Source organism: Pristis pectinata, chromosome 21 (genome assembly GCF_009764475.1).
Source record: "Pristis pectinata isolate sPriPec2 chromosome 21, sPriPec2.1.pri, whole genome shotgun sequence".
Lineage (NCBI taxonomy): Eukaryota > Metazoa > Chordata > Chondrichthyes > Rhinopristiformes > Pristidae > Pristis > Pristis pectinata.
Window position 1 is genome coordinate 30,221,727 of NC_067425.1, and position 26,290 is coordinate 30,248,016.

A 26,290-nucleotide genomic window follows, 5' to 3' on the forward strand; every position below is an offset into this window, starting at 1 on the left:
GCTCTGGATAATATTAAAGAAAATTGCTACATATTGAGGAAGCAGATGAGAAATGCTGCAATGTTCTGAATGATGTTACAGTAACTTAAAAATCCAGTAATAATTGTGGAAACAGCTTCATGCAGTTTAAGTTAATCCACGTACTCCTTCCTCCACTGAGTAGCACTCCGCTCAGAAGTCACATCCCTCAATAGACTCCACGCCTGGAAACAGATTTTTGTCAGGGAAGATAGCAAGAAGAAGAGGTATTCAAAATATTGCTAAATGGCTTATTCATTTAATATACTAAAAGTCATAAATTATTTTATCTTTAATTATGGGTTCAGTTACATTCATTGCTGAATCACCAGCATCTCAGACTGTTCTAAACTTTAATATTAACAGGATTTCTCAGTAGGCAAACACCTTTCAACTTGATCTTAGGCCTGGATCAGACTAACAGCATAATGTGTAGATGTGCAATGGCTGCCCTCTATCAAAGCGTTTGCATCCTTATAATGACTTGTGTTTTTCCACCTATGACACCCATCTGCTTCTCTTCATTGAACCCTTCAATCATCCATGAAACTAGGAATCTAAACGAACTTCGCTCGTTGTTGCTGGAGACCAATCGTCACTCCAGTGCAGGAGAAAAGGACCTCAGCCGGGAAGTGCACAAAGCTGAGTGGAGGCTGAAGGAACAGAAGCTACAAGAAGACATCAAGGTCCTCCGAGAGAAACTATATGTTCTTGTAAGTAAGCTGCAGCTTCTTGCACAAACATTTATTTTCAGCCTCAAAGGTCCAGCATAGATCAACGGCACCAAATCCAGGGATTGGTTCGTTTAGCTTTACCTCAAAGCCAATGGTGAGAGGGATCAAAGGATATAGAGACAAAGCAGGAACAGGATATTGAACTTGGATGATCAGCCATGATCATATTGAATGGTGGAGCAGGTTTAAGGGGCCAAATGGCCTACTCCTGCTCTGATTTTCTGTTTCAATGTTTGCAAACCCAAAGACATCTTGAAAAGTTTCTTTCTTGAATAAGTAAATACAGTTTATTTTCTTTTTAACGATATATGTACTATGATTAGCTTTAAGTCAGTAGGGTGTGTGTTCTAAGTCTGGCTGCCCCGTTTACTGCACCTTAGTGAACTGAAGCAATGGATTTCAGAGACAGAAGGTCATTCTGAAGGCAGAGCTATTTCATTTTCAGCAGTGAACCCTGCTGGCCAGCTATGGTGGGCAAGGCAGAGGGCTTCATTCCCATTGGCTTGTTAGTCTTGTCAACTATAAGAATTTGCAATCATATGATGGGCCTGGGGATGGTATGAGGTGACTAAAAGCAGAATTTGAAAGATAGTACAGTAGTAGTTAAACCTTGGAAATGTATAGCTGGTGACTGAAGGGCACATCTTCCTCCTGTTCTACAGTTTGTATAAAGGTCACACCTCACTGGATCACCTGAGGTTGGAAGTTTGTTGAAAGTGGAGTCACCAATTACATTTTAATTACTATTTTTGGTCAAGTTTTGTATGACTGAAAGGACACCAGTACTGGGAGTGAGAAACGTTTCCATTTTATGCATGTTATGCCGGCACTGAGCAGTTCAGGGTAGGTACCCTACAATTCTGACCGATTATATCGGTATTTTTTTGAAGCTGCAATTCCCGCTCAGCTACCATAATGTAGGGCTTAAATAAAGTTGGCTATGGAAAATGTAAAACGTGTTATAGATAGTGAATTGGAACAAAAGAATTACTCTTGTATTATATCGTTGTCTAGATCAGCTACATGACAGAGAGAGACAAAGAGAAACAAAGGACAGCCCAGTTTATCAAGGTATACTTCAATGATGTAGTAGGATTTGTGATGGAATCCACGGCTAATTACAGGATCATGTCAAAGTGCTTTAATTAACTCCGTGGTCCGTTTCACAAATCCTACCCAACATTCACTGTATGCATCAGAAATAATCCTCAGAAGTGCAGAATCTGGGCTGCAGCACCATTTTGGTTTGCTTTCTCTTGGTGCTTCGTTGGCTGTGCAGTGCTTTGGGCCACCCCGAGGATGCGAAAGGCGCTGTATGAATTCAGGTTTCTTTTGTTCGTTCTTTCTGTTGACAGGAATTTTGACCTTTTACTTTTGAAGTGCTGCACTTTCATTCTGCTTTTTTTTTGCTGGTGCGGCTTTTTGTATGTAAATTTACAGAGAGCTTCTGCAATGCAAATCTTTCCGAGATGTTTATCTGCTGCACAACTGCAGATTTTAGTGAAGCATGGATCAACAGGAAATATTATATTCAGAATTGGTGTTTTTCTGATGTTAAACTCATTTAAATCCATTAAATCCACAATCTACAAGGCTTAATATAAAAATTATTGGATAAAAGTTGATTTCATTGTGACGATAGTAGACCTTAGTAATGTATTGAGAGTGATGCTGTAATCTAATCACCACAGGCTATAGAGCAGTTTCACTCTTGCTGAGCATTATGGGTAAACACTGCTTCCATTTGGACAAACTCGCCATCCTTTCTCCTGACCCCCTTAGAGGTAACAGGGAAATGGTAAACAAAATTAATGAAGGAGGAAAAGAAGCTGAGAAGGGAAAACTATTCCACATGCTGGGTGATGATTCCCACCCACTGTGCGTCATTATTGGATGCAGCTGAAATCAGTGTGACAAATTGATTTTCCCATTTGAGTTCTACTGTATTAAAGTAAGTTCAAGTGAAAGGCCTTTTTCTTATTTTAAAGAGTTGCTCATCACAGATCTACACCATCGTGATTACCTCTCTATTTCTAGGGTACTGAGAAGTACAAACCTGATCAGAAACGGCGCCCCGTTTCTCTGCAGGACACTGAGACAGACACTGAGATCTCCAAACTGCAGCAAAGGCTAGTTAACACCGAAGAGGCCTTGAGGAGTGCCCTGGAGCAGAACCAGCAGATGGAGAAACTAATGCAAGCCATGCAGGCAAGAACCCAGATCCACCATAAAACCCTCTACCTCTCTTTTAAATCACTCCTTAAAATCTATGACTTCGGCCAAGCTTTTGGTTATCTATCCTAATGTGTGGCTCACAGTCAAAACTCGCTTAATAACACTCTTGTGAAGCACCTTGCCATACTTTATTGTGTTATAACTGCTGTATAGATGTAGTTCCCAGATGGTCAAGCCCAGATAAGTTTGTATTAGATTCTATCGGAATTGTGATCCAAATGGAGACGCAATGTAACGAGAATGAATGAAGGGTTATTTCATAAAAGGCACACTCCCAGTATCATCACCTGGGACTGCATATTGGGAACTTGGGCTTTTGATTGCGTGATTTTGTTAACATTAATTTTAACATCTGTAAAATTCCTGTGCCAGGAAAGTGAATTTGTAAAGTTGTCTCAGTATAGAATAGCGAGTTTTATACAGCACATAAAAATATCAACACAATTGGTCAGGGTTAACACTGAATTAACCTATTTTATTATTTCATATCTTCTTATTTCTCTCTGTCTCTTTTGCTACCCCTCCCCAACCTTCTCTGCTACTAAAAATTAACTTGTTTTCTTTCTTTCTCTGTTCTGAGGAAGGGTCAGACACCTGAAATGCAACTCTGTATCTCCTTCCACAGATGCTGCCTGACTTGCTGAGCATTTCCAGCACTTTCTGTTTTTTTCCACTATCCCAGTTATATTTTTGCATCTCTTAAAATGTCACTTTTAATGTGCTGTTTTTGGATAGGCAACACAGGTGGTGATTCTTCATGTGCTCCTTCCTGCCCGTAGCCAATTAGTTTCCTGCTCTTTCTATTTCTTAGACACTGGATAGTGCCAGTTCTGCGAATGGGGTTCATCAACGAAGTCAACTGGAAACTATGACAGACAGCAGGTGCTTCAAGCAAGAGGTGAGCACAAGTTTCAGCTTTTTAACAAATTCAATAAATATCTCAACGCTTACCAAAAAAAGCACATGACCTTGATGTTATGAAAGCACCAACTCTTCGTCATGCATCGTGAGACAATAAACGGCAATTTGACCTGTCAGACTCTCTCCTTGTACAGTCAATGAACCCTAGGGTTCCCAACTCTCCAGAGTGATCAGGCATTCACTGGAATCTGGGGTTTCTTTCCCCCTAAGTGCTGCTTCCCATAATTATCCCCAGGGGGAGAGAGAAGGGGGGACTGTTGTAGTGCATGTATCATTCCAGTAAATCTATGTTGCTCTCCCCTCACCTTCCAAGTATCCTCAGGTACGGTGCCCTGAGGTGCTGTATTACTCCAGCAGTTGTCAAAGCAATGCACAAGTTCCACTGCCTTGATTTTGTGGTCAGACATAAAATCCTGCCTTGCATTCTCTTTGTTGATTACTTCCTGTCCATAATACTTTAATCAAGTATGTTCGTGATCCCCCAACTCTTTGGATACTCATTGTTTCATTACGTAAAAAGTTTTGCATTCTATCATTTTCAGATCCAAAGTAGATGAGTTACCGTTTGCCTACAATGAAATCCATTTTCCATAAATATGCCCAACTGTTTAAGCTATTATTACGGGTAATTTCATCTTTCTATCTGCACTAATGGTACCATCTATCTTCCTGTTGTCAGACTTGGATGCGTGGCTTTCCATTCCATCAGCTAAATCATTAAAAATGCATTGAGTAGTTCCAGCCTCGACAAAGATCCTTGCAGGACATCTTCTAATTAGTAAACTTGCCTATCATCCACCCGCAAACCACTCCCCCCCCCCCCGCCCGTCTCCTGCCACTCAGCCAGTTTCTTAACCAAATCAATAAATTGCCATCAATTTTATGAGCTTCAACTTTAGCTTGCCACTGACATAAGTAAAAAAAAATTACAGGCTAACCTCTGGTGATACTCCCGGTGGGAACATGTGGAAATCAATGGGAGCCCTGTGTGTTTCAAGAAAGAGACAGCATGGTCTTCTCACAGTTCATTAAAAAGAAAGAAAATCTTTAAAAATAAACAAAACACTTTAACATGCCTTTAACTGCCTTTAAACTAGGGGATCCAACAGTTCTCGCAGGTACAGAGAAGAATAGATGGTTGAAGGCGGAATGGGGTTGCCAACTATCCAAATTAAAATGGAAGCCGGCTACCCCATGACAGTATATGGTGTCCTTTCTCTCATATAGTTTTCCTCACCTTGACATCCAGTCGTGGGCCAATCCTGAGCTTAATGACTCTGGGCCAGGAATTTATTGGAGACACCAAAAAAACACAACGGCCCTGGACTTTGCAGTCATTTGCAAATGGAGTCAGCTAATCACTCATTGCCAAACTAATTGAAATTTACCTCAGAGCAACCTCCTGCTGGGTCCTTCCAGGGTCTAGAATACACCCAGGCAAAGAAAAGTAAGGCCCCGGCCCTGGAAGCCCAGCTCGCCACTTGTTCTTAGTCTTAGTGCAATGTTGGCAATTCTGCTTTTAAGAACCTTGAAAGACCTTTGAACACTTTAAAAACCTGAATTTAAAAAAAACACTAGAACTTTTCAAATAAAAACTTTGGAAACCCGTTTTATAATGGTAATTTTTAAACTAACAATGCCCAAAGGTTTCAAGTTACCAATTGCTTCCCTGAGGCTCTTTAAGTTATTCCTCCGTAGGCCTGGGAATCTGGAGGCTGGAAGAGAGTGATTGCTGGGGTCAGGCCTGAGAAGGACTGGGTCTGCTGATGGCAGAATACCCTGCGCACCTCCACAGGTTGGCACAGGCTTCTCCTGGGTTTGTAGTCTCAGTCAGGGCATTACACTGAGTCCCTTACCCCAAACTGAACTCTTTGAAGGCCCCAGTGTCGGAGTGTCACCTGCCACCCTGTGGACAGTTGCTGACAGCCCCTACAGCACTTGCAAGTTCAAAACTCCTTGATATTTTTGTCCGTCACCTAGATTAATGATGGTTAAACAAAGAACATTACAGCACAGTACAGGCCCTTCGGCCCACAATGTTGTGCCGACATTTTATCCTGCTCTAAGATCTATCTAACCCTTCCCTCCCACATAGTCCCCCATTTCTCTATCATTCATGTGTCTATCTAAGAGTCTCTTAAATGTCCCCAATGTATCTGCCCCCACAACCTCTGCCGGCAGTGCACTCTACGCACCCACCACTCTCTGTGTAAAAAAACTTACCCCTGACATCCACTTTGTATCTTCCTCCAATCACCTTAAAATTATGTCCCCTTGTGTTAGCCATAATGAATTGTCAATTCATTTAATGTTGACGTGTTAATGCTGATGTCATTTCCCCACTAAATCTGGGGCTACATTAGCAACACCCCACTACTTTATACATCTTATCAAAAAAAACATGCAGTTTTGTCCTGCACCCTTAACAAATCCCTGCTGTCCTTTTTTGTGACCAGCTAAAATTATCAAGGTGTTCAATAACTGCCTCCTTAGCTATAAATTCTAGTAATTTTCTGTCAGTTGAAATTAGGCTAACTACCCTCTCATCCTGACTGCCCTCTCACCCATCTTGTATATGCATTGTTTTCTGATCCAAAGAATGGTTATTAAATCTTGGAGATTTTGGAAGATTAAAGTCTGCAACATTCTCACCTCTTTCCTGGGATGGAAAGCCGATGGTTTGTTATTTTTTTCTTCATCACTGTTATTTTACGGTTTGTGAATCAGTTCCAGATGCAACACTACTTTCTTTGGGATCTTTCCTTTGTCCCACACCTTTCCATGTATCCTCCAGAACATGTATGTAGTCAATCACTGTAGGATCTGCATCACTTGCTCTCAGGAAGGGTGAGCACAGGGCAGGTGGAACTGCAGGGTCACAGATCCGTAACCGTAAGTTCATTAAGCACCGATGTGCATGGCAATAAATTCATAATGTGAGTCTCTTTAACTTGCCTCTGCAAAAGCTGTCAAATTTCAATGCCTCCTTTTGCCCCGACTCCCTGCGTCATCAGGATGTCAGAGGCTACATTTCCAAACAATTCAACTTCAATTGAACCCTGTTGTGTTCACAAGGTACCACCAGATGTCACTGTCACTGGAACCTCGACCCAAATTTCCCTTCCACAGCCTTGCTGAGAGGTTTAGAGGTGTCTGCACCCGTTCCTTGCTTGTGGGGTTTTCTCCACAAACCTGGCTTGGGACCATGAAATTCATGTGGCATGGGACCTGCGAAGCTATCCTCGTATCTCATTTCCGCAGTTAGAATTGCCAACCCTCTGGAATGGACCTGGAGCCCCCAGAAATTAAGGGATGATTTCCTGGGCACTGCTGCAAGTAACACAGGAAACAAAGGAATCACAATGCCGCCTTTATTTACCCTCCTTCAGTTGATCAGCTTCAAAACAAAATGACAATACCATTAATGCCCTTTGGGCGGCACATAGGCACAGCTGGTAGAGCCGCTGTCTGTACGCACTGGAGACCCGGGTTCAACCCTAACCTCTGGCGCTGTTTATGTGGAGTTTGCACACTCTCCCTGTGACCGCGAGGATTTCCTCCCAGTGCTCTTTTTTTCCTCCTATCCAGCGTTATTGGAATTGATAGGTTAATTGGCCATGTGAATCGCCACTAGTGTGTAGATGAGTGGCAAAATCTGTGGGGAGTTAATGGGAATGTGGGGAGAATAAAATGGGATTTGTATAGGATTAATGTAAATGGGTGCTTGATGGTTGGAGTGGGCTCAGTGGGTTGAAGGGCATATATCTGCACCATATGACTCTGACTGAATCAAAGAGGTTGATTAATTAAGAGGACGGGTGAGGAATCCTCCAGGATCATGTCTCACCAAAGCTGACAACCTGAATGTTGGCTGTATTGGCCCCACTCCCTCTCACCCTACCCCCTGAATCCTCTCTCACCCCACTCCCTCTCACTCTATCCCCTCAACTCTCTCTCGCTGTGCCCCCAACTCCCCCTTGCTCCACCTCCCCTCCTTCCCATGCCTCTGCCCCCTCCCATCCTACCCCTGTCCCTCTCTATCTCCTATTCCTCTTCCCCCCCCACACACCCATTGTGTCCTCCTCCCCCTGACTCCACCCTTCTCCACCCTCTCAACCTCTCTCCGTCTTCCAAAGACAAAGCATTTTCTTTTGCACTACTCTCAAATATTGTACTTCATTGGTATTTTACAGTGTGATTAAAGCTGCAATTAACTCACAATTATATTTTATAATCGCCCAATTAATTGATGACAGCTCTAATTATAACATAATATAATAAAAATATTGATAGTTATAATATGTTGTAATTATAAAGTTAATCATGAATGCAGTGACTGACAGTTTACTTTTTGCAAATTTCAGTTAATAACTGGTTAAAGTTCTGTATGGTTTCCTGACAATATTTTTTCATGAATTTTGTGTTATTGTTGTGCTTTAAAATTTACTTCTTTGAGTTATATCCAAATTTCTGAGGGCTGGCTGGGGAAATGGTAGTAGCAAATACAATAGCAACATTTAAGAGGCATTTAGACAGGCACGTGAACAGGCAGGGGATAGAGGGATACAGGCAGATGGGATTGGCATCATGGTCAGTACAGACATCATGGGCTGAAGGCCCTGTTCCTGTGCCGTACTGTTCTATGGCAGGCAGCATTCCCGAAGGCCTTGAAAGCTTGTTTATAAGTTGGGGTTAAAAAAATTCATCAGCTATGCAGGTTTCCAGAATAACTTAAATAATTTCCATTAGTTCAAAGTGTACAAAATTATAAGAGGCATAGACAGGGTAGATTGTAAGAAACTTTCCCCAATGGCAGAGGCTACGATTAGAGGGCATAGGATTACGGTGAGGAGTAAGAGATTTAGAGGAGTTCTGAGGAATAATTTTTTCATCCAGAGGGTGGTTGAAGTCTGGAACAAGCTTCCTGCGAAGGTGGTGGGGTCAGGTACACTCATGATATTTAAGAGGCATCTGGACGAGCACATTAATCACCAAGGCATTGTAGGCTACAGACCAAGTGCTGGTTAATGGTTCGTATAGATAGGTACTTGATGGTCAGCGTAGATATGGTGGGCTGAAGGGCCTGTTTCTGTGCTGAATTACTTGTGACTGTAAGGCTGTAATTATACTGCCTCTTGCTTTCACAACCTCCATTTTCTGTTGGTTTATCACCCTCGTTCATCTTGCATTCAACCTCTCCTCCTCACAGGTCTTCCTTACTCCACTGTCTGCACCTTCCCTGCCCCTCTCTCTGAACCTTAAAAGGATTAATTCTAATTTTTCCCAGTTCTAAACAGAAGTCATTAACCTGAAACATTAGCTCTGATTTTCCCTCCACAGATGCTGCCTGACCCATTGAGTATTTCCAGCATTTCTCTTTTTATGTCAGTGTTCTACTATCTGCACTATTTTGCTTATGTATTGTGTTTTTCTATGACTTTTAGGTTAAAGCCCAGTGACTTCATCTCCCAATTTTTTTTGTCTTCTCCCAGGAATACTCGAGGTCACGTTCCCCCCAGCGCCAACATGACTCCAGCCGAGCGAAGCAGCTATTGGTGACGGAAAACAGAAGGATAGAGAAGCTCTTCAAGGAAATGTGCGAATCTCCAGCGCTCAGACCTCTTCCAGTAGTTACGGCAGCAATGTAGAATCTGAGAATTTACCCCAAGGGCAAGGCACAGCACCCTGCTATGTGAGCTGTGGAGAAGGCTCTGGTTGGATTGCCTCATCCCACTGATCTGTCAACCTCAGCTGGCTGCTGGGTGCACGTCAAGGCAAACCAATGGAGCAGAGGGTCAGCAGTATGAAGCTCTAGTTCCTGTTGACCAGTTCAATAAGGCAGAAGGAGTTTAAGCTTCTGTTCCCCTTCCTCACTCGATAGATTGGGCCTGAGACTTAGACATCAGAGACAGTTAATTCCCTCTCAAAACTAAAAATATTATCAGGCACTCTGATATTCCCAGTGGCACTGGCCTGTTATAAGCACTGTGTTTGATTTGAAACAAAGTCCATAGGGTGGTAAAGAAGGTGTATGGCATGTTTGCCTTTGCTAGTCGAGGCATTGAGTTCAAGAGCCAGGAAATTATGTTGCAGCTTTATAAAACTCTGGTTAGGCCACATCTGGAGTATTGCATTCAGTTCTGGTTGCCTCATTATAGAAAGGATGTGGAGGCTTTGGAGAGGGTGCAGAAGGGGTTTGCCAGGATGCTGCCTGGATTACAGGGCATGTACTATAAGGAGAGGTTGGACAAAGTTGGGTTGTTTTCTCTGGAGCGGCGGAGGCTGAGGGGAGACCTGATAGAAGCTTATAAAATTATGAGAGGCATAGATAGACAACTGGCATCTTTTTCCCAGGATCAAAATGTCTAATACTAGAGGGCACGCATTTAAGGTGAGGAGGGAACGTTCAAAGGAGATGTATGGGGCCAGTTTTTTTACACAGAGAGTGGTGGGTGCCTGGAATGCGCTGCCAGGGGTGGTGGTGGAGGCAGATACAATAGAGGCATTTCAGGGGCTCTTAGATAGGCACATGAATATGCAGAGAATGAAGGGATATGGACCACGTGCAGGCAGAAGGGAGTAGATGTCGTTAGCTTAATTAGTTTGGCACAACATCGTGGGCCAAAGGGCCTGTTCTGTGTGCTATGAAATTAATATCAGGTCTTTTGCAGGTTTGATCAGTTTGGCTATTAATAGAATTAATATTTCAGTTAGAAACTGAAATGGAAGACAAGTCTTGCAAACATGAAGTGGTTGGTAGCCTTTCGGAATGAAATCTTATAATTGGCCACAGATCCAGTGGAGGATTGCCCAGAAGAGAACTTCTGTTCCTGTAAATGAAAAGCAAAAACCCACAGATACTGGAAATCTGAGATAAAAACAGAAAATACTAGAAGGTGACACTCGGTAGGTCAGGCGGTATATATGGAGAGAGACACACAGTTAATGCTTCAGGTCAAAGACCCTTCAGCAGCCCCCTTGTTTCTGTAATTGTTCACTACTTGAACAACCCAAAACCAGCCACATTATCCCAATTCTCACCCACAATCTGTGTCTTCCTTTGCTGGAACTATTACACAAATTTCCTGGTCAAGCTGCAATGTCCCAGCCTGGATGCAATGTCCTGTTTACCCCGTGACAAAGTGCCCAGTGGTCTAACAACACAAAGAACATCCCTGCTGTATCTCTCACTGCTAGTTTGAAGCCAATGACCTTTTACCGTCACTGACTCCTCTCGGATGAAATCGTGTTCCCCGGCCATTCCACCGTAACTTAAAACTTAAATAATGTAAAAAAAGTATTTAGTTTGTTTTATCTGCTCCAGTGGAAAGAATGGAATCATAGAGTGGTACAGCACAGAAACAGGCCCTTCAGCCCATTATGTGCATGCTGACCAATGAACCCATTTGTACCGTTTCCATTTATTGGTATTGGTTTATTATTGTCACTTGTACTGAGGTACAGTGAAAAACTTGTCTTGTGTATCATTCGTACAGATTAATTCATTACACAGGACATTGAGGTAGTACAAGGTAAAAACAATATAGAATGCAGAGTAAAGTGTCACAGCTACAGAGAAAGTGCATTGCAGGTAGACAATAAGGGGCAAGGTCATAACAAGTTAGATTATGAGGTCAAGAGTCAATCTCATCGTATAAGGGAACCGTTCAATAGTCTTATAACAGTGGGATAGAAGCTGTCCTTGAGCCTGGTGGTATGTGCCCTCAGGCTCCTGTATCTTCTGCCTGATGGGAGAGGGTAGAAGAGAGAATGTCCAGGGTGGGTGGGGTCTTTGATTATGCTGGCTGCTTCACCAAGGAAGCGAGAGGTATAGGCAGAATCCATAGAGGGGAGGCTGGTTTCCGTGACACGCTTGGCTGTGTCCACAACTCTCTGCAGTTTCTTGCAGTCCTGGGCAGAGCAGTTGCCGTACCAAGCCATGATGCATCCAGATAGGATGCTTTTTATGGTGCATTGGTAAAATTTGGTGAGTGTCAAAGGGGACATGCCAAATTTCTTTAGCCTTCTGAGGAAGTAGAGGCACTGGTGAGCTTTCTTGCCATGGCGTCTATGTGGTTGGACCAGGACAGGCTATTGGTGATGTTCACTCCTAGGAACTTGAAGCTCTCAACCCTCTTGACCTCAGCACTGTTGATGTAGATGGGTGCATGTACACCACCCCCTTTCCTGAAGTCAATGACCAGCTCTTTTGTTTTGCTGACATTGAGGGAAAGGTTGTTGTCATGACAACATATCACTAAGCTCTCTATCTCCTTCCTATACTCTGACTCATCATTATTTGAGATACAGCCCACTACGGTGGTATCATCTGCAAACTTGTAGATGGAGTTGGAGCAGAATCTGGCTACACAGTCATGAGTGTATCAGGAGTAGAGTAGAGTAGAGGGCTGAAGACGCAGCCTTGTGGGGCACCAGTGTTGAGAATAATCGTGCTGGAGGTGTTGCTGCCTGTCCTCACTGATTGCAGTCTGTTGGTCAGACAGTCAAGGATCCAGTTGCAGAGCGAGGGGTTGAGTCCCAGGTCTCGGAGTATGGTAATGAGTTTGCTTGGAATTATAGTATTGAAGACGGAGCTGTAGTCAATAAACAATAGTCTAATGTAGGTGTCTTTACTGTCCAGATGCTCCAGAGATGAGTGTAGGGCCAGAGAGGTGGAGTGCACTGTAGACCTGTTTTGGCAGTAGGCGAATTGCAGTGGGTTGAGGTTTTCTGGGAGGCTGGAGTTAATGCGTGCCATGACCAGCCTCTCGAAGCACTTCATGACTTACTTGCATTTGATCCATAGACTTCTGTGCCTTGGCAATTCAAGTGTTTGTCTAGATGCTAAAGTGTTGTGAGAATATTTGTCTCCACCATCTACCCGTGCAGCCCATTCCAGATTCCTACCACTCATTATGGGGGGGAAAATATTCCCCTCAGATCCCTTCTAAATCTCCAAACTTTCACTTGAATCCTGAATTTCAAGTCTCTCCCACCTCTTAGTTTCCCATCAATGACACCATTCTAATTAATCCTCACTGCATACTGTGTACAGGTTTAATTTCATACAATAGGCCACCCAACTTCTACATTTATTCTTTAACCTTCCCATTCATTCATGATGAGTTCTTTAAACTGAAGGAGTCCATTTATAAAATGGAGGAGGTGCATCCCGGTCTGATGAAATTGGGCATGATGGAGAAACAATAGATAAGAACAGATTGGAAAGGTGTTTACTCTGTTTGTAGAGAGAGAATGGTGAGAAGGCCGATGTGGAAATGAGGCCTGTTGGAGGATGTAAGATGAGATTTCTTTATTAGTCACATGTACATCGAAACACACAGTGAAATGCATCTTTTGTGTAGAGTGTTCTGGGGGCAGCCCGCAAGTGTCACCACGTTTCCAGTGCCAACGTAGCATGGCCACAGCTTCCTAACCTGTTCGTCTTTGGAATGTGGGAGGAGACCAGAGCACTCGGAGGAAACCCACGCAGACACGGGCAGAACGTACAAACTCCTTACAGACAGCGGCCGGAATTGAACCCGGGTCGCTGGCACTGTAATAGCGTCGCGCTAACCGCTACACTACCGTGCCTGCCTTGTCCTTAATGGCCTATCCTTCTTTCTAATGAAACGCATTCCGTTTCTGTAATTGCTCACTACTTGAACAGTCCAAGACCGGCCACATTATCCCAATTCTCACTCACGATCTGCGTCTTCCTTTGCTGGAACTATTCATGCAAATTTCCTGGTAAAGACACAATGTCCCGGCCTCATTTACTCCTGTGACAAAGTGCGCAGTGGATTTATAAGAATAGCTATACCAGAGTCTTCTGAATTATTTATGTCAAAATCCTGTTGATTTGAGTTGTTTGGAATGAACTGTTTACACGGATTATATATCTCTATGGGAAATGCGGTTATAAAATAGCCCAGAAACTTTTCCTTAATAAAGCAGTTGTAAAAGTACCTACTCTCCTGGTTCCATATGTCAAAGACACAGAAAGATTTAAACAAAATGGTTTGTGTGAATAATTAAAGTTCTTCTTCTATGTCTCTCTGCAGAGAAGAGATGAGTGTTTGTGCTTCTCCTGAATCGCTCCAAATGAAAGGCTCCGGAGATCCTCCTGGCAGACAATCCACGTCAACTGATCGGAACGAGACCACAGAAAAGGTCAGGGATTCACCAGAAAAAATGTCTCATTCTTGCTTAAAAAAAACAAGGGCAAATGGATACGATCAAGCTTATTTGCCAGGGTAGTAAAAGAATTTGCCATGGTGGCAACAGTTGTTGGGCAAATTACAAGAGTTACAGCATGACTTGTTTGGTTTGTAGACATTCTGTATTGTTGGAGGAAAGAGGAACTTAGGAACAGGACTAAGATTCTACATTTTGAGGCAGTATGAAATTATAAGTCCTGGTGGCAAACATGATAATTGAATTAGATTTGAACAACATGGAATGTCAGGAGAAAAGAAAATGCATTTAGAAGGAAGTTTGAATTCAGTGATCGTAACACTTTATAGTTGCTAATAGTTGAGGAAGATTGTGGCAGATAGTGAGAAAGAGTGAAAGCCCAAACTGGAAAGAGGTCACACAAAAGGCAGCAATCCCAAGTTCCAGACCTCATGGTTTTGTCTTTTCCATCAACCTTGTATTTGGTAACATCAGGAAGAGAACAGAGTGTAGGCCTTTCATTTCTGGGTAATGTCATGTTCTGAATTATGACCTCCAATCACCTGCACAGCTGATAACTACTTATCTACTCACTATGACACAGGTACTTTGTTAATGACTAGCTGCTATACCCAGTGTGGTTTGGGTTATTATGCCTGCAATTGTGATGTTTACATTTATTTCCACACACATGGGTTTTATAACACTCCTTGCAAATGAAATGAAATCTAACTCAAATATGAAATTATTCCATGAATAATTAGGGGGTTAAAATTATGTAGCTTAACTAAAGTTACCAATAAAAGCATACACTCTGAAAATAATTATGTTTACAAAAATTACATTTAACATAGTTCTCTTTAAGTGAGTATGTACCTAGGCACAATGTTTAATCTTACTTGGTTTTAATGTTGAAGTGCTTCAGAATACGCTATGTTTGTTTCTTTTGAATCTGGTGCAAGAATGTACAGATTATTTTTATCTCCAACTCTAGAGCAACCAACATATAGCCAACCATGGGAAAAGCACTGAGTTTCAAGATTAAGGCCGATAACCTTTAGTGATTGTCCTTGCACCTTGTTAATGCTCATAGCAAAACTAAGTTGAACAGGAAACTGAAGTTGCTTGAATTGAAAAGATAGATCAGATGGGATAATTGGTATCAAAGGGATGGAGATATTTTCCAAACAGCATTACCACTCATTATTGTATCCTCAATTACATGTGATGGTAATTTTTGAACTGACAATCTCGTGCCATTGCATAGGATTGGTGGGCTCAAATTCCTGAGAAGCATGATTGGAGCTCCTCCTTTTAATTCATGATTATGTGATGGCACACCAGGTGGTGACAGAGATCTTAAAAATCAAAAGGAAAATGTATAGCCTTATCATTGTTTGTCACACTGTCAACAGATTTATATTGTACAGGTTGGCTGGGAAGCTTCAAAGGTCTTTCTTCATGGCCTGTGCTGCATCAATTTTTGGTGCTAAAATCGCTCTTTCATGCAACCATTAGTAATTTAAATAGTTTTGAAGGATATTGGGGAAAACAGCTCGCGTCCGATCATGATATGATGTAACAATTCAGTCCAAATCAAAATCTGGTTAGTCTTTGTGTTTAATTTCCCCATTTCCTAATTTGAGTAAATTTGAATCAAACTCTCCCGCAGATGGATCACCTATCAAATGCGCTTCCCATATTGGTTTTCAAGCATAATCATTTAACATTTTCCCAAATATATGATGCTTTCATATAAGACTTCAATTCATCTGCTTTATTACCTGGTGGAGTTACCGGTAGAATATTACAAAAATCTCCACCTAGCACCTCCCATTATTATGTCTAAGATTTTGCAACATTCGATCTACAATGGCTGCTTTGTGAGCCATTGTACATTCATCCTGGACGATAAGTTTGCAGTCGTTTTAGAATTTTTTTCCTTTGCAGTTCCTAACCGATGTTACATGTAGGAGTCTCCATATTTGTCAAACTTAAGGGGAGTTAAAAAGCTGAATGTACAGTTTCCCGCTGTCAAAAGTGTTGAAGTAATGGCTGATGATGTCATGTCCAAGGCAGTCATGTTTTGTCTTCGAACCTTAGCCAAGAAGGAAAGTTTCACCAGAAGCATTCAAAGAAAAGCATGATTCCTTGGTCATTGCAAACAGTCTCTGCAATAGTATCTCAGGCATTTATTTGGTATTTCACTAAACTTGGTTTGTTCCCTCAGATGTCCTCGTCTAACTGGTTTAAATCGTAACTAGTTTCCTGTAGAAACTCAATGCACAGATTTTTAGTTTCTCTTTTTGTAGTTCAGATAGACCAAAAGTACTTGGGTCAGGTCAACCTAAATATTTCATACCTCAAAAACAGATCTGACAAAAATCTCATCACTTTCAAATTAAAATTAGACCCCCCCTGGGCTAAAGAGGAACTTCAGTGGAGGTTATTGGAAAAACAAAAGGTGTAGTGCGCATCCTTATGCTAAACTCAATTTGCATGCAAAATGTCAGATTTCTAGGTTGTTTTGTTACTGAGCTATGCACAGGACACAGAGACATTCGATTTTATTTTATACCTTTAGACTCCTAGTCTTTAATCCCTGTTGTTTCAGTGCCAGGGTTATTTACTGTTGTTTTTGTTTTATTGGGATTGCTGCATTTCTGTATGGAGAAGGATGTGATTGCACTGGAGAGAACACAAAGGAGATTCACTAGGATGTTGCCTGGATTGGAGGACTTTAGTTATGGGGAAAGACTGGATAGGCTGGGCTTGTTTTCCCTGGAGCGATAGAGGCTGAGGTGTGACCTGATAGAGCGATATAAGATCATGAGAGGCATAGACAAGGTGGTCAAGATCTTTTTTTCACATGGTAGGCATATCAAAAACAAGAGGACATAATTTTAAGCTGAGAGGTAGAGATTTAAAGGGGATCTGTGGGGTAAGTTTTTTTTTACACAGACAGTGGTTGAAATCTGGAATGTGCTGCCAGAGGAGGTGGTGAAATCAGATGTAATTACTACATTTAAGAGGCCTTCAGATAGGCAAAGCATAGAAGGATACGGTCTTAACAGAGCAAATGGGATTACTGTAGATGAGCAAAAAGGTCAGTATGGACGTGGTAGACTGAAGAGCCCATTTCTGTTCTGTACGACTCTATGTTCAGCCATATTTTCTAATTTTGGCACTTCCTCCTACAATTGCCAGCGGGCAATTAGTGTGTTCCAGATGGATTTTAAAAAAATTGGGTCATAAACCTAACCAGTGATCTAAAGATCTTAAAAACAAGGGATAATTCTGCCTCGGGAAGGGTGGGAGAGCTAAACACTTTCCTGTTTTTTGTGTTCAGTTCTGGTCACCATATTACAGGAAGGATGTGGAAGCTTTAGAGAGGGTGCAGAGGAGATTTACCAGGATGCTGCCTGGATTGGAGAGCTTGTCTTATGAGGATAGGTTGAGTGAGCTAGGGCTTTTCTCTTTGGAGAGAAGGAGGATGAGAGGTGACTTGATAGAGGTGTACAAGATGATAAGAGGCATAGATCAAGTGGACAGTCAGAGACTTTTTCCTAGTGCAACATTGGCTAACGTGAGGGGGCATAATTTTAAGGTGATTGGATGAAGATATAAGGGGGATGTCAGGGGTAAGTTTTTTCCACAGAGTGTGGTGGGTACGTGGAACACACTGCCAGCAGAGGTTGTGGGGGCAGGTACATTAGGGACATTTAAGAGACTCTTAGATAGACACATGTATGATAGAGAAATGGAGGGCTATGTGGGAGGGAAGGGTTAGATAGATCTTAGAGCAGGATAAAATGTCGGTACAACATCGTGGGCCGAAATGCCTGTACTGTGCTGTAACGTTCTATGTTTACAACACGTTTCATAACTCACTCTGGCTCATCCCAAGGTCATATTCAATTGCAACTACTGCACTACCATGCAACTAATTAGAGCACTAAAGCCACTATAAGGTGGTTGCCACAAAATGGGATGAGCAATTCAGAAAGCCTTGGGAGAGGCTTGGAAGTTGCCTCAGATGATTAGTAGTCTCTGTCATGGCTGAGGAAGTAGGGCAGGAGAAGGGATTGTCCAGATGTGAGCTGGTGCTCAGTCCAACACCGAAGCCCTGTTGTAAGTAGGCTTTGCCCCTCGGTCACCCCACTAATCATTGCAGCTTGATCACAAGGGGATGCACGAAAGTTTTAGGTCACCACAGGACACTGGAGTGACCCCAGGCATAGAACAGTGCTTCACGGTAGCCACAGCACCCTTGCAACAGGCGACACAGCTCCATATTTGCCTTTATCTGGACCCAAGCATTGAGAAGATGGACACATTTACCCAGTAAATACCATCGAGTGCTCTGGGGTTGTAGATTTGTACAGGACAGAAACAGGCCTCTCAGCTCACCCAGTTCATACTGTCCAACAAGCTCCCACTTACACTAATCCCGTTTTGCTTTCCCCACATTCCCATCAACTCCTCCAAGGTTCTATCACTCACCTACACATTAGGGGCAATGCAGTGGCTAATTAACCTACCCCGCACGTCCTTGTGATGTGGGAAGAAACCAGAGCACCCGGACGAAACTCACGCAGTTACAGGGAGAACGTGCAAACTCCACACAGCACCAGGAGTCAGGATCGAACCCGGGTTTCTGGCGCTGTGGGGCAGCAGCTCTACTGGCTGTGCCAATGTGCCCGGGTAGGTGTAGCAGGGTCTACAGAAGGGTTGATGGTACTTTGGGCACTGGCAGGGCTGAGGGGTGATCATAGAGGTACGTTCCTTCAAGCAGTGCCATTCAAGTCAAGGCATTGGGCTGAGAAAGTATCCAACATTACAACAACAACTGGCATTTATTGTACAACATCCAAAGGTGTTTCGCTGGAGTGTTTCCAAACAACATTTGCCGCCAAACCAAGTAATGAGATTTTGGGCAGGATGGGAGGAAGTGGTCAAAGAGTGCAGCTTTACGAAGCACCGTAAAGGAGGAACTGGGGAGAGGGGAGAATGTTTTGGGATTCCAGAGCCTTGGCAGCTGAAGGCACAGAGTGGAGTGATTAAAATCAGGGATGAACGAGATCTGGGAATGTTGCAGGGCTGCAGAGCATTCCAGGGAGGGAGGGACAGCGCCCCTGAGAGATGATTCTTGAATTATTGTTGGATTCTCTTCAGGGACAAGGCATATCTACCAGCAGGATGGGAGCCAGAGCAAACCAATGTGGGCAGTAGTAAGCGATCCCTCTGTGGCAACTATATGTGGTGACCCGCTTCACATACTTGTTTACCATCAGACACACTGGATGGTTGGAGGTGGGGGCATTCAATCCCCATTACCCACATACAGTGAAAACAAACCATTCACCGCAATGACTGTGGGCTGTGTACCTGCAGTAATGCTCGCCAACACAAGATGGCAGGAGCAGTCTGCGCCAATGTGAACAGGGTCCTTGAACTCAATGCAAAAGGCCAGTCTAAACCTTGGTTGTGGTCCAGGAGTGAGATGGTGATGGGGACGGAGCTGACAGAGATGCTCTGACACCCTTCACCCCACCTGGGACATTGTATCCCTTGACCCCCCCCCCCCCACATCTTCCACAACCCCAATGGCAGGATCAGCTCTTGAACTCGTTCCCCCTTGCTTGTACCTGCCCCACACAACCAAACATCACACTCTCCTCTTTTTATAACACAGCTTAATGAACTATCCTCTAGTATGGGGAAAATAACTGGGGGAAACGAAGACCCTGGTCACCTGTGCTCCATCGGCAATCCGCCAATGAATGATGTCATCTGCCAATGAATGATGTCATCCTCCAGTGAATGATGTCATCTGCCAATGAATGATGTCACCCTCCAGTGAATGATGTCATCTGCCAATGAATGATGTCATCCTCCAGTGGATGATGTCATCTGCCAATGAATGATGCCACCCTCCAGTGGATGATGTCATCTGCCAATGAATGATGTCATCCTCCAGTGGATGATGTCATCTGCCAATGAATGATGTCGCCCTCCAGTGGATGATGTCATCTGCCAATGAATGATGTCGCCCTCCAGTGGATGATGTCATCTGCCAATGAATGATGTCGCCCTCCAGTGAATGATGTCATCTGCCAATGAATGATGTCGCCCTCCAGTGGATGATGTCATCTGCCAATGAATGATGTCGCCCTCCAGTGGATGATGTCATCTGCCAATGAATGATGTCGCCCTCCAGTGGATGATGTCATCTGCCAATGAATGATGTCGCCCTCCAGTGGATGATGTCATCTGCCAATGAATGATGTCGCCCTCCAGTGGATGATGTCATCTGCCAATGAATGATGTCGCCCTCCAGTGGATGATGTCATCTGCCAATGAATGATGTCGCCCTCCAGTGGATGATGTCATCTGCCAATGAATGATGTCGCCCTCCAGTGGATGATGTCATCTGCCAATGAATGATGTCGCCCTCCAGTGGATGATGTCATCTGCCAATGAATGATGTCGCCCTCCAGTGGATGATGTCATCTGCCAATGAATGATGTCACCCTCCAGTGGATGATGTCATCCTCCATACACCAGGCTCCCCGAACACGTCAGATATGAGCATGATTCTGTCAGTTGTCAATATGCGCAGGACTTGCTGCTTTGCTTCACTGGGTTTAAAACAAAAGGACTGGACATTGGTGAGTTTCCTCTAGTTTCCTCCCACACTGGCTGCTGTAAAATACCCCTTGGTATAGGTTAATGGCAAAAAGGATGAAAGGGGAGTTGATTGGCCTGTGTAAGAGAGAATAAAATGGGTTCCTCTCTGGGAGCTGGCATGGACCCTATGGGCTGAATAGTCTCCTCTTGTGTCATTATATGACAACAGATGGATTCTTACCCTCACGACCCACAAAAACTGGGGCATTCTTTCTTCCCCACTCTACACCAAGAACAACCCACCTACCCAACACCTTTCCGTTGGTTACAAGCTCCCCAAACCAACCTCCAGTCCAACCCACAGTCAACATCATGACTTGTTACTGAGAGATGGGTGTTGGCTGATTGACACTGAAGTAAAGTAAGTTCTCACCTGAACCTGCAAGTCCAGGGGTCTCGACTTCCCTTTCCCAATAGGTTTCTTTCTCTAACTCTTCTTCTCTTTCTCCCCCAGGTCCAGCACTGATGCAGGAGGCGTTTGCCGATGGGACGAGTCAGTTTGCTCTGTGCTTTGTGCAGACGGCCAACAGCTGCTCCAGCCAGAAGCCCAGTGTGTTCTTTTACTGCTTTCCACCAGTGATAGAGCTTGGAGTTTGAAGCCCTTGTGTCCATCATGTAGCCACAATACAAGTGGAAAGGTGCCTCCAGAGCCAGCCAGTTGTCAATAGGCAGTATCCACCTATAACACAACAAGCACCTAAAGCAGTCAACACTCACCTTCCTGCCCAAGTATAATGTCGCTCTATTGTCCTGTTTACTGACCATTTTTCTTGTTGTTTTGCTCACAAACAGAGCTTGAGCTTGAAGAAGGATTTCTTTTGCTAATGAGGATAATAAGTAGTGTTTATTAAGAGGGCAAAACCACATTGTACCCATGTTCGTCAGGCCAGAGCTCATTGTTCGTCTCCACATTTTGAGTTGTTATTCCTGTCCTGGAGGTGATTCCCATTGATTTTATTCCCAGGTTCTCTGATCTTGGAGGAACAGCAATCAAACGGAATCGTGAGAGAACACCTTGCTGATCATCTCCAAACAGCACATTAAACCCAGTCCAATCTGACATGCAGGAAATATCTCTCTGACTGCTGTTTCAGTGAAGATTGTTTCACAGTGGGTATAATGTACAAACACAGGTAATTAATGTTAGTTATTCATGTGGGAACTTGGATTTGAGGCACTTTGTTGGGATGGTGTGGAGAGTGTCACTCACCACATAACTCATCACCTATCGGAACAGCCCAGGGCTCTGCAACCATTATAGCACTTTGTGAAGTGAAGCCCCTATTTGTACAAGCAAGGTCTTACAACAGCAATGAGAGAAGTGACCAGAGGATCCTTCTGTAGATCTTGCAAACCTCCTGTCTTGAGGGCCACCTCTTCTGGCCTTGTTGCTGATTTTAATCTCTCCAGCTGAAGCCATGGAGTCCGAGGCCCTCTTCTAGAATTGCCTCCCCAAACATCTCCATCTCTTTCCAGCTTTAACAAGCTCCTTAAAGCCAAGTATCTGCCCTAATACCTCTTTCAGACTTTGCTTGACAGTGTTCTTATTATATTAACAGCATTAACTGCAAGTTGGTGCTGTCCACAAGGTATTTTCTTCTGAGGTCACTTTTAAATGGTTTACTAATGATCCAGAGCTGGTTTAATGTTGTCCTCTACCCCTCCCCGTTCCCTGAAGCTGTTGATCTTTTATTCTTGTTTATCAATGTAGCCTAATATTTATTTAATCAACAGCACGATTGCAACAATCAGAGCAATTAATCCCCACACTACATAAACTGACCATTGCATTCCTATACATGAGCTGACAAGTGTTTCTCTCATTATTCAATAGGTAGACCAAGAAATGCTTGTATAACAAAGCCAATTGTAAACCAACAAGTAATATCATTTTACGTATGAATGTATAAAAAATATAGTGACCTTTAATTTATTTCAAAATGTTTCTCACAACAGGAAAAATGTCACGGTGTAATGCATTATCCACATTAATGAGCAAATCTACATAGCTTTCTGGAAATTCTCTGAAATTTATTGGTGCATAACTTACTTCCGGGCCTCTCCCAGTGTCTTCCACCCTGGGTCATGCAAACAGTGTGCTGAAACAGGAAGCTGAAGGAGCCTGTGACCTGCTCCAGTGCTTTATAGTCGGGGTTAGCCAGTCAGACATCCCAAAACCTTAAGAGAAAAGAGATTTAAGGTGCTGGAATCTGGAATAAAAGAACAGAACACCAGAAGAACTTAGCGAGTCAAGCAACAACTGTGGAGGCAAACAGTGTAAATCAATGTTTCGGGACTGGAGCAACACACACAAAATAAAATGCTGGAGGAACTCAGCAGGTCAGGCAGCATCTATGGAGGGGAAATAAGCAGTCAACGTTTTGGGTCGAGACCCTTCATTAGGACCCTTCATCTGCAGGATCTCTTGTGTTTCGGGGCTGGTGCAGAGCCTCGACCCAAAATGTTGAATACGCCTTTTTCCTCCATAGAAGCTGTTTAACCTGCTGAGTTCTTCCAGCATTCTGTTTTTATCTCAAAACCTGAGTGTATTTGGCAGTTTCATCGATACTAAACCAACATCTTTACCCAACAGCTGATGATTTTACAATAACTATCAGTTGCTTCTTTGTCCGAGTGGAATCCCACCCTCTTCAACTATCAAATGGAAGCTACTGCTTCAAGAAAGCTCTGAGTCCGTGTCATTAATCTGCTGGGCACTAACTATCACTGCACAAGCAGGGGATTGCACCTGAGCCTTCACTGGTCAGCTCTTCACTGGATACTCCCACAAAGGAACACAGTATCCAGGAGGAGGAAATTCAACTTTCCATTCATTAGGCTCACGGTTCATTATTTTTCAGATCCGGCTACCTTCTGTAAACCTTTTGCTGAAAGATATGTCCATCCATCTTTGATTTGAAGTCTTTATCTGAACTTCTACTTCACTGTTTCCTGTGTGAGGGAGTACATGCTGATATCACTCCTGAATGTCCCAGCTCTGATTTTGAGGTGCTGAGCCCCTGACAGAGAAAATAACTTCTGGCTATCCTTCCAAGTCATTCAATCTTCTCAAGAAACCTCCAGAACTGCAGATCCACAGTCCTGTATAACTAGCTTAGTGCAACTGAAAATCATATTTAAGCGTCAGCCTGACCCTGAGTCCAATTAGAGCACTGACTATAAATTTGTCCCAAATGATTAAAACATATTTAGTTATGTGAAATCTTATCCATAATTTAAATCCTGAATTCAGATTTCCATCTATTTCCCAGAGGAATCTATCTTACAGTGAATGAATGGTGTGTAGATTTAATTTAATAATAATATAGATGTAGGTTGATTTTTAAGGTATGAACATTTGTTTTGCCTTTTCAGCCAAAATGTGAAATGTTAAATAAAGTGCACTGATCCCGGTAGACATTGTATATGTTACGTTGGCAAGGTAACTAACTGTGGGGAAACAGCTGACAAATTCCTTCATGCCGTGCACATGATCTGTCCCACTTGAGCCACCTGTATCCTGTCCTGTACCTGCCCACCACATGGTACAACATTTGAACAAACTGCTGATAATTATCGATAATTTAATAATAACTGCATTATCCCTTGTGTCCAAATGCTGTCTTTCTGTAAGTACACACACACACACGCATGCACGCACGCACGCATACACACTATTAGCATTAAATGATATGTACACTGTATAATACCAGGGTGCACTGTGATAGACCAGCTCTACATAATGTAACTACACCTGCTTCCAGGGTACGACATGCACGTGCTGGCTCGCTGGGAGAGGCAATGGAAACAAGCACAGGTTTGCTGATTGTTGGTTCCTTGGCCTGTTGATTTCACTCTGGGATCCAAAAAGAAACTTAACATGGTCTCCAAAGGTCAATAGAAGATACTGTGGCATAGAATGAAATATCTTGAGTTGTTTAATAAACACCAAAAAAGCAAACAGTATTGTACTATTAGGAGCTATGAACCACTGAGTCAGTTGTGCTTTGACATAAATGTAACCATCTTTTTTCTAAAGTGTTTCACTGTGGAACTTTATGATGGTCATTTTTTTTTTAAAAGAGGGTATGATGCCCTTCACAGCCCATCACTCCATTAGGGTCTTGCCGCACTTCACCTCTCTGACAGCAAATTGGATTAATTAGACCAGGCAACGAGCCCTTGTGTCTCAAAGTAAGGCCTTTGCCTGCTCAGTTAGTTAGAGACACCAAGCTGGAAACCATTCTAGCCTCCAGTTCAGTCCTGCCTCTCTGCACCTCACCCCACTCTGAGACAACGTCCATCCCCATTCTTGGTATAATTGCTTAGCTGCAGCTGGAAACTAGGCAGATCAGGGGATAGAGATGGAGGCTTTGTCCTACCATTCCATGTGCTCCAATCTGAATTCTACTAATTTAACAGAAGATAGGTGCTGACTCTGTGTTCTGTACCCGATCTGTATAGCTGGCCTATATGCTACGATTCATTATGTCAACCCCCCTCCCCATACACATTCTAGGATTTTGATCTTAAATGGGCTTTATAATAGGATTGCTTAACAGAACTCATATAATGAAGCTTCCCCAAGGGATCACAGCTCTCCTGTAATAAATGAAAGCAGTCTGCAGTTAGCATTTTATTCCTAGGTAAGTGTGTAGATAACCAACCCAGCCTGTTGCTTCTGCCTTGTCACCTGGAGGACTTTTCATGAATCTATGTGATGGGACTATTGCAGGAATAAGTGGAGATCAGTGGTGCGGTGCACTGTGGGAGTATCCCTTATCTCTACGTGGTATGGCGAAGGTACAGAGCTTTTCCCCTATCACAATGCCACAGAGGAGAAATGGAATGATCCTATCATACTCCAGTGCTTATGATGCAGGCTATAGTCAGACCCGACAGAATTCCCATTGTTGTCTTAATGTGTGGAGCTGGTTGTGAATATTTAATCTTTAACACTCCGTTATGGCTAATACTCTACCCATTACAGTAAACTGCATGGAGATGTACATGTGTTAACCTTGTTTTCAAAATAAAATGAATCCTGTTTTCCTTGGCTGCTTTAATACATCGATGTTACTAAAACAGCATTCTCCTCTGCCAGGCCCGATCAACATTGCAATTCAAATGCAATATCGCAAAAATGATCTGCATGTAATGGGGTGGTCAGTGTTTGCGGAGGGTTTGCTGAGTGTGCCTGATGTTCTCGGAAATCCACCACCCTACCGGAGACTCTTGAAAGTGATTTACCGATAAAGCCACAAGGATTGAGCCTCTTGGCTGCTGTGTGATTTTCACCCTTGGTTTACAGAGACAAATCCACTTACCTGTATTGGGCTATCTTATTCACAGTGTAGGGAAGAGGCAAGTCTTGGGGACTTCCATAGCTTATGCTGCAAGTTGCATGCAGATATACAGATTAGCGGCAGGAGAAACCCTCTCGGGCCATCGAGCCTGCTCCACCATTTACTACAATCATAGCTGCAACCTCAGCTCTGCATTCTGCCTGCTACTGG

At 43.2% G+C, this 26,290-nt stretch overlaps 1 protein-coding gene across 4 annotated transcripts in view; it reads left to right on the forward strand.

Moving 5' to 3' along the window:
- The window catches only part of clip2 (CAP-GLY domain containing linker protein 2), a 145,456-nt gene extending 119,626 nt beyond the window's left edge, over positions 1-25,830 (forward strand). For all 4 annotated transcript variants that reach the window (XM_052035254.1, XM_052035253.1, XM_052035256.1 and 1 more), the window contains 6 exons: positions 572-731; positions 2,790-2,960; positions 3,799-3,885; positions 9,401-9,504; positions 13,973-14,081; positions 21,229-25,830. In XM_052035254.1, the coding sequence (XP_051891214.1) occupies positions 572-731; positions 2,790-2,960; positions 3,799-3,885; positions 9,401-9,504; positions 13,973-14,081; positions 21,229-21,240 (643 nt within the window). In that variant the 3' untranslated portion in view covers positions 21,241-25,830. The remainder of the gene's footprint in view (positions 1-571; positions 732-2,789; positions 2,961-3,798; positions 3,886-9,400; positions 9,505-13,972; positions 14,082-21,228) is intronic.
- Positions 25,831-26,290: the final 460 nt, after the last annotated feature.